This window comes from Pongo abelii, chromosome 23, assembly GCF_028885655.2.
Source record: "Pongo abelii isolate AG06213 chromosome 23, NHGRI_mPonAbe1-v2.0_pri, whole genome shotgun sequence".
NCBI lineage: Eukaryota > Metazoa > Chordata > Mammalia > Primates > Hominidae > Pongo > Pongo abelii.
Genome location: NC_085929.1, coordinates 57,458,984 through 57,468,074, shown reverse-complemented (window position 1 = coordinate 57,468,074; position 9,091 = coordinate 57,458,984). Strand labels below are relative to the sequence as shown.

The 9,091-nt window shown below is 51.1% G+C and overlaps 1 protein-coding gene across 2 annotated transcripts; it reads right to left on the bottom strand.

Moving 5' to 3' along the window:
* Positions 1 to 624: 624 nt before the first annotated feature.
* On the bottom strand, positions 625 to 8,819 carry ACR (acrosin). Of its 2 annotated transcripts, XM_002831318.5 has the most exons (5): positions 6,612 to 8,819; positions 5,394 to 5,597; positions 4,891 to 5,174; positions 1,718 to 1,863; positions 625 to 1,271 (listed from the first exon to the last, which is right to left on the bottom strand). In XM_002831318.5, exons 1-5 carry the CDS (start codon positions 6,686 to 6,688, stop codon positions 753 to 755), a joined length of 1,230 nt encoding a protein of 409 aa, XP_002831364.5. In that variant the 5' UTR covers positions 6,689 to 8,819; the 3' UTR covers positions 625 to 752. The 2 variants fall into 2 exon arrangements, with proteins under 2 accessions (XP_002831364.5, XP_063579266.1); XM_063723196.1 differs by lacking the exon at positions 5,394 to 5,597 and having other exon boundaries at positions 6,612 to 6,717.
* Positions 8,820 to 9,091: the final 272 nt, after the last annotated feature.

Below are 9,091 nucleotides of genomic sequence, written 5' to 3'. Positions count from 1 at the left end.
TCAAAGCTCACTCAGGGGCATCCAAAAAGTATTCCCCATTGCAATTCCTGGAAAGCTCTAGCAAAGAATACATTTTTTAATTTGCTCAAATCCAGGAACTAATAAGATTTAACTACAGGCAAGTAATGGACAGGCTTGTTGGTGTCCAGTTGACACCAACAAGCCACAAGCAAAATTGTGTTTGGTAGTAGACACTTGTTTTGGTGGCCTAGCGGTCTCCTTAGCCTTTGTGTTCTGGGGAGTTCAACCTTCATGCAGAATCTTCTCTGTGGGTGTCAATACCACCAGCCTCCTGACAGAAGACTTGGACCCACACCCCCTCTTTCCCAGTCAGCTCACTCACAGCTGCTGCTTTGGGGGTCCACCCCCTTTGACTCGCACATGCAGAGATGGCTCTTTTATTTTCACCATTTGTCGTTTTCCCTAAGTGTGAAATAAAGACCATCCCTGGTCTACAGCCCCAGGTCACCTTATTCCAGCATTAAAAATCAAGATTTTAAAAAACACGATTGGCACTAATATACAAGCAATTCCGCCTTATTGTAGGGTGAAAGAGAGAGGGTAGATTTTATAGTGTAAATTTGGGTTGGGAGGGGGGATAGGAAGAAGTCCAGAAAGCATCTCTTGATGTATATGCATGTATACATACAGATATGTGTGTGTGTATATATATATATGCTTATTTATTTATTTCATCTTTCCTTTTTCTCAGGAGTGAAGGGCTCACTGGGTCTGTTGAGAACCAGGTCAGATCAGGAGGTCAAGGTCAGTTCTGGGAGCTCTGTGGTCTCCACGTCATAATAGTTCTTTCCGTCGGAATAGGTCTTCCCCTTCAAGACCTCTATGAGCTGCTGTAGGCGCTTGGCAAAAGAAAGTCCTTGGGGAAGTGTTGTGGTAGATGAGGGTGGGGGTGGGGGTGGGGGTGGGGGTGGGGGTGGGGGTGGGGGCGGGGGTGGAGGTGGGGGTCGGGGCTGGGCAAGTGGTCGAGGGGGCGGTTGGAAATACCAAGGAAGGTGAGCAGAGATAGGGTGGGAGAAGGGGGGTTGAATCGGGGGCGGTCGAGTGGTGGGAGGTGGAGGGGTGGCCGGTTGAATCATATGCAGAGCATTAGAACCAATCTTGGAGGCGATCCAGTTCAGATAGGGCCAGGTGGCCGTGTAGATTCCGGGGCGCTTGGCACGGGCACAGCCTACCCCCCAGCTTGTGATTCCCACGACCACATAGGCGCTTTCCTTGCTGTCTTTGCACATGAGAGGCCCGCCGCTGTCCCCCTGCCCAGAAGGACACAGAGGTCACTATCTGCCTGAGCCACTCTTCCCCTGCCCAGAGTGGTCAGAAGGCTCTGGGAGGACAATTTCCACAGTCACATGGTCTCCTGCTGCCGTAAACACAAGTGGTTGTGGTAAAGTTTGTGGGGGTATCAGGGGCTTCATTTGGGATGTGAGGAGGGTGTGAATTGTCAGGGCTTTCCTTGCAGTGAGATAAGCAAGCCCACGTGTCCACAGGGGCACATGGCAGGGGCAGCCAGTGGCTGTCACCTCTCATCCCCACTGTGACTGTAGGTGCTAGAAAAGGGACCAGGGAAGCAGTCACTAGAGAAGGGCCCTGGGCAGAGCAGTGGAGATAGTGGAGCTTGGGGATCCAAAAGGAGGATGTTCTCAGGGGCTGGGAGAGTCCTGGAGGGACCCAGGGGCCCAGAAGCCAGAAGGAAGGTTACCTGGCAGGTGTCGATCTTGCCTACAGGATAGCCCGCGCACATATTGGTTGGCTGAACGCGCCCATTGTACCACTGGGTCGAGTTACACAAGTCCAGGTCGATGAGATCCACACGTGCCTCCATCAGCATAGATGATGGCCTGGGGGCTACAGTCAGACCACTCAGTGGTCAGTGATCATGGGAGACACGGACAAAAGCCCTGCCTCCTTGCCCCACCGAACCCCATCCTCTGTGATGCTCCAGTTAAACCTAAGACCCATCCAGTCGATGCCCCGAACTCTCCTTATACACCAGAAAGAGCAGACGAGAGGTGGTGGGAGGAGGTGGGGAAATGTTATCCAAATCAAGGCCAGAGGAGAGAGGAAGAGAGGAAGGAAGGGTGGAGGCCCATGGACAGGTGGATGGAGGGTGGGTGTGCATATTAACGATGGATTATGGAGGTTAGTTGCAGTATTACCAACAGTGAGAGTTTTGTACATGGACTACCCTTGGGGTAAGGGTGACATTGAAACAACAATGACAACAATCCTGGCTTATTAGCCATTAAGATGACTTTTTTTTTTTTTTTTTTTTGAGATGGAGTCTTGCTCTGCCGCCCAGGCTGGAGTGCAGTGGTGCCATCTCAGCTCACTGCAAGCTCCGCCTCCCAGGTTCATGCCATTCTCCTGCCTCAGCCTCCGGAGTAGCTGAGACTACAGGCGCCTGCCACCATGCCCGGCTAATTTTCTGTATTTTTAATAGAAATGAGGTTTCACCGTGTTAGCCAGGATGGTCTCGATCTCATGACCTTGTGATCCACCCACCTTGGCCTCCCAAAGTGCTGGGATTACAGGTGTGAGCCACCGTGCCCAGCCAAGATGATTTTTTAAATCTATGGCAGAGCCCATAGTCTTGAAAGCCATAGGTTTTATTGTGAAGAGCTAGGTGTCCTGAAACAGAAAAGGGTTTTCTAAATCCCAACACCTTGGCGGGTTTTTTTTGAGATGAAGTTTTTCTCTTGTTACCCAGGCTGGAATGCAGTGGTGCGATCTTGGCTCACTGCAACCTTTACCTCCCGGGTTCAAGTGATTCTCCTGCCTCAGCCTCCCGAGTAGCTGGGACGACAGGCATCCACCACCACACCCTGCTAATGTTTTATATTTTTAGTAGAGATTGGGTTTCACCATGTTGGCCAGGCTGGTCTCAAACTCCTGACCTCAGGTGATCCACCCCCCTCGGCCTCCCAAAGTACTGGGTAAATTACAGGAATGAGCAACTGCACCCAGCCGACACCTGGGCTTTAAATAACAAATGCTTAAAAGTCTGCAGGGACTCAAAACCCAATGGGAAAGAAGCAATACCCAAGGGTATCCCTTCCAGCCCCAAAGCAGATGAGTTGAAGGAGGTGGTAAAACACGGAAGGTTTGAAGGGATCACAGGAGTTGGAGCCTGGGGGTTTCTTTAAGACTTGGCCTTATGGGTACAGGATGTGTTTGCAAAAATGAAAAACAAAAACACCCCAAACAGAAACAGAGCGATCCTATTAGGTTTATGGGAATTCCAGAACAAAAAAGGTTTTGCATGGCATCCAAGATGTAGCTAGGAGACTACAATCCTTCTGAGTAATAGAATAGGACAGCAGCGGTTGGCAGTGGGGACCCTGAGATCAGCCTCCCAGGAACATAGGGACCCCCAAGAGCTGTGGACATCATCAGACAGAGCATGGCAGGCTAGGCGGCTGGATAGAGGCCAGGGCAGAGCCATGGGTATCGGCAGCTGGAATAGAGGCTGTCACTCCAGGCCAGAAAGGGATGGCCACGTGTCAAGTGAGGCCAGTGAGAACAAGGACAGCTGGGATGAAACTCCCTTCCCTGAGGGACAGGAGAGGTGACAAACCTGTCAGAAACTTAGACCGCCCCCTCAGAGAAGGAAATAAGAGTTAAAGGAAGAATCCTCAAATTATTGATTTTTTGTTGTTGTTACCCAAAAAAGGCTGCGTTTTAAACTCATATGACTGAATTGCCTTGAATTAAGAAGCCTCATTATCCATTATCAAGAAAAAAAGAGATTGAGAGCTAAGTTAATTTCAGTCACATCTTCACAGCTCTACTGTGACTGGATAAGGAGGCACCACTTACGGAAAGCTGGAAGTATAGGTCACACGCAGAGATCAAGTCCTACTGGGTCTTGTCCTGCTGGCAAAACCTTGCTGCTCACTGCTGCCATTTAATGGGGTCACCTGTTGCTTCTGGGATAAACGGTATCTCTAGTGGTCCTAGTATGTAGGGAGAGGCGTCTGGGCCTCTCTGACCATGGAGTCGGTAATGACAATTTGTTCTAGGTCACAGCTGGGGCCCTCCATGAGCCTGGTCTGGTACGGAAGTAATTCCCCCTACTCTTCTAGAACTCATCTGGTGTCAAGTGTGTTCGGTAGTGTTGGATGGGCAAGAGATCTTCTGGGAGACAGGGGACAGGGGAGAGAGACAGCTTGGTTATGGACGGAGCTCTAGAGTGGCAGCTACACCCGTCTTGAATGGAGAGGTACCTGCCGAACACTCCAGGAAGCCTGAAATACAGGGATGCCTATGACCCACAGAAAGCCACACCAACCACCTGTCCCCTTCCCAGTCTACAGAGCAAATGTCAAGTAACTCGGATGGAGAGGGTAGATTTGGTGCCATGACTGTACCGGAGGTGGCTGCTGATGGTGACAAAGACAGCCTGGAAGCAGGAAGGCTGGGCCCTGGAATCACAGGTGTTGGGAAATGGTCAGCTTGGAGACCATCTGATCCAGCCCTTCCATTTACACATGAGGAAACCGAGGCCCAGAGAGTGGAAGGCACTGTCATACAGCCACATAACCTTATCTGGAGCTCTTCTCCAAAGGCTGTTTCAGGGTTGCTCCTTGTTTCCAGGATCCAGCAGCTTGGGCCCCGGGTGCCAAATACAGACACAGCCTCAACCCCATTCTAAGCAATGCTGCAGCTCTCCCTGCACCTGCCATCAGCCCTCCCGTAGACAGCCAGACACGTCACCCATCATGTGACCTGGCACAGGGGACTGTGGAAGGCAACAGTGATGGCTCTACGTATAGCGCCGTGAGGAGGATGAAAGTTGCTTGGCTGGGTGTCAACACGTGACCACCAGGAGAACGGCCAGCAGCGTCCCCCCCTTGGAGGCGCTCCCATACTCACCTTTCTCTTCTATATATCCCCAGCCAGCCACCCAGCAGCTCTGGGAGCCTCTGGGGAGGCCTGCCTTAAAGTGGGGCAGGCAGCCCAGCCCAATGAAGCTCCCACACGAAATGGGAGGGGTGATCTTCACGAGGGCAATGTCATCTCCCTCTGTCGCAGAGTTGTATTTTTCATGAATGATGATTTTCTCCACATATCTCTCTTGCACAGGCGCCTTTACTGGTTTGTTGTTCCCATACGTAATTTCCTTTGCTCCGAAAACCAGTCTCCAGTCATGCACTTTACTGTGGGCACAAAGGTAAGCCAGGTCACAACTGGCTGGAGAAAAGCCTGGTGACAGCAACCCTCAGGGCCTTCCCCTAGCAAATGTCTGGACCAGCCCCCGGAGTCTCGCAGCCACTTGACCCAGAGCCCCAGGGAGACGCTGCACGGCGTCCCTGGGGAACGCCCCTCTCTGAGAAGAGCCGTTCTGAAGACCTCCCTCAGTGCATCCCTACACGTACTTTTTGCCAACGAAGCAGTGAGCAGCAGTGAGCACCCATCGTGAATTCAGCAAGCTGCCTCCACATGCGTGGTACCTGTGGCTGTTGTACGTGAAGATCTGGAGGCTGACCATCCAGGGCCAGGCCCCATGCTGTGCAGCCTTCCCGCCGACGATGCGGACACCACCTTGTGGGTTCTGCCTGAACCGTAACCCACAGGGGCCACTGGGGAGAGACCAGGGCACAGTTCAAACCTAGCATGAGCACAGCCTGTCCTTGTAACTCCACAACTGAGGGGAGGCAGGGTCACGGGGTTGGGAAAAGTGGGGAAGAGCTTCCGGGTTCTGGGAAAGCAGGGGCAGCCTGGGCTATGTAGGAAGCTGCAAGCTCTAGGAAATGGTTCTGGGGCCACGACTTCTCACGTCTTGTGGGTGCAGTCACAGATGGAGAAAGAGGAGGCCACGGGAAGCCAGGTCAGGCTGTATGGGCCCTGAGGGATGGCCTGTCCCTGGGCAGAACAGGAGGGTAGATAGAGGTGGGGGTGCGGGGCCTGGGGACAGAGGGGTGTAATGGCCTGAGGTCTTTATAACCAATCTTGGGTGGGAGACTCAGGGAAGAGTCAGGTGATGAAGGGGGTCGTTGACAGTGATGGGAGGAGGGTTAGCAGCCAGGGGCAGATACTGTGGCCCACAGGTGTAGGGGGCACACTGAGAGCAGTGGAGGTCTAGAGGTGGAGGCTCTGGGAACTGTGTCACAGGTGGGAGGCCACATATAGCTTGGGAGGTGTTGGTGTTTCGGGATACCTTGGAGTGAGAGAGTCTACTGGGGGATAGGGGTGCAAGCGGTGTGAAGCGATGATATCCTGGGGCTGTTGGGGGCAACCACGGGTTAGGACATCTCAGCTGTCTGGAGGGGGATAAGGGCTCCCAAAATCAGGACTTCATGTCTTCAAGGCAGTGGGGTCGGTCCCTGGGGGAGTGGGAGAGGCACAAGGAGCCTGAGGTGCTGAGGGGTCCATCTCTGGAGGAAGCCACGAAAGCTGAGGGTCTGGGGGCTCCAGGCTGCTGATTCTGGGAGCAGGGGCATCCAGGTTAGGGATGTGGGTCACAGGAGCTGTGAGACCCAGGGACTGCTAAGGCCCAAGCCCAGCCTCCTTTTCCCTAACCCTGAACAGAGGGAGTCGGGGTAGGACGTGCCCCTCAGAAGATCCTTCCCCCACCAAGGAGCCCCGACACTTACTCACACGTGGCGTTATCTTTAGCAACTACGGACACCGCCAAGACCAGCAGAATGGCAGTTGGTAGCATCTCGACCATACTCCTGGCGCTGCCTGGCCTGCAAGCCTAGTGACCTCACAAAGCTCTGTGGCTGCCTGGCCAATCAGCAGGGGTGACCCCCACCCCACCCCCAGCAGTCAGGCCAGGTAAGGGCCCTTCGCCTTAACTGGTTTTTGCTGAAGAGACTTCCTGACTTCCTGCATAGGCTCACCCACCACCAGGATGATGGGGGACTCCTGTGCAGCCCCACTCCCTCTGTCCAAGGCCAGGATCTCCATTCCCAGTAATTCTTGCGAGGTGCCCACATCACCCAAGGCTCTGGCTTTGTGCAGGTTCGGAGTCTGCCTCTCATACATGCTGTAACCACTGCAGACTCACAGACTGAGGAGCGGCTCAGCCCTTCAGTGATGAGAAGGTGCAACACGTTTGTGGATCAGAGGAGTCGGGGTCAGCAGATTAACTGATCCTTAATTGTTGTTGGGGAAGTTTTCTTTTCCTCTTCCAAGTGCATGCTATCAACACACTTTTCCAAGAGTCATTTTGAATTTCCCTAATTTACAACTGCAAAGCCCACCTTCCTGTCCATTGCTGAATATCATAAGGTCTCCTGTTATCCTGAATGTCTCCAGATCGCCTTTCTGTGACTGAGGTGGAGCAAGGTGTTTTCTCCTATACTTGAATGTCAAGAATTTTCATACAGCTACCTGAACATCATGAAGCATCATTTTTCCCATCTGATTGTCAGGAACTAGCATCTCACCTACCAGAGTGTGACAAATGCTTATTGTAAACACCTGAATGTTAAAACATTTCCCATCGCCTGCAAATGTCAGGAGGTCACACTCTTACCTGCATGAGGGCAGCCTTACCTCTTCTACCTGAATGTAAGATCTCAACCAGCCTGAGGGTCAATAGGTTGCACATCATCTAAGTGGGTGTCAGAAGGTCCCATGCCTCCAACCTGAGTGTCAAGACATCTCATCTCCTATTCCTGAGTGTTGAGTTTTCAGATTATCAGATGATCTTGATTTATCTATTTTCTCTAACTGAATGTCATACTTATGACATCCTCAAATGAATGTTCAATAAGTCTCGTATATCTTACCTAGTATCAGGGAGTGATCACCTCCTTCTTTGAAAGCAACAACAACTCTGTTTTTCCACTTCAATGCCAGAGGTCCTCATTGCCTCCACCTACACGTTAAGAATTCTCATCTCCACCACCCAAGTGTCACCCTGTCACATTTTCTTCACCTGAAAATCAAGAGGTCTTACATCTTCTAGCTGAATGTCAAGAGGTTGTATTTTACCTATACGAATATTCTGAAGTCTCCACCGGTATACTGGAGTGCTGGGAGATCTCATTGCCCCCATCTGGGTGCCAGGGCATGTCCTACCCTCTACTTGAATATAGTCTCATATCCCTGTCTAAATGGCATGGAGCTTTCATCTCCTCTGCCAGAGTATCATGAGATCTCCTCCATTCTGGGTGTCCAAAGTTCTCATCTCAACCCCCTGAGGTCTGGAGGTATTCTCACCTCTTCCTGGTTGTCTGGAGGTCTCATCTCCCTTACCTGAGAGTCATGAAACCTCCTATCTCCTATATGCCCTATCTGAGTCATGACACTTTATCTCCTCCAAGTGTCAGGAGATTTTTCTACCTTTATGTCAGGTAGCCTCACTTCCTCTAGCTGAAGGGCATACAAGTCCTATTTCATGACTTGAATGTTAATAGGTTTCAGCTCCACTACTGAGTGTTAGGAGACCTCACTTATTTTAACTGAGCATCAAGTTGTGTCTCATAAATAACCAGGAAAAGACTTTGGAAATATAGTTCAAGAAATGGCAAGAAGAGAACTGAAGAAGTGGGCCCAAGTGCAGAGGCTCATGCCTGTAATCCCAGCACTTTGACAGGGTGAGGCAGACAGATCACTTGAGCTCAGGAGTCCCAGACCAGCCTGGGCAACACGGCAAAACCCCGTCTCTACAAAAAATACAAAAATTAACCAGGTGCAGTGGCACCTGCGTCCCAGCTACTCAGGAAGCTGAGGCAGGAGAATCATTTGAACCTGGAAGGCAGAAGTTGCAGTGAGCCGAGATCGCACCATTGCACTCAAGCTTGGGCAATGGGAGTGAAACCCTGTCTCAAAAAAAAAAGATTAAAGTTTTGACTGTTAAAGAAAATATTATTCAGGTGTTTTTAATGGATAGCACCTATTTCTTTACAAATATTTAGGAGGTATCAATAAAAAAGTCTGAAGACCCAATGTCAGTGTCTAGATTCTAGAAGACCATTATGGTTTGACTCTGCAAAGCTTACCCACCTCTGATTCTAGAAGGGGCTGCCAGTCATCGTGCCTGCCCCTGGCTATAGTGATGGTTGCAGAAAAAGTACCTGGCCCAGCCCATTTATTTTTGTCATTTAATCTAATGGAAGCAACA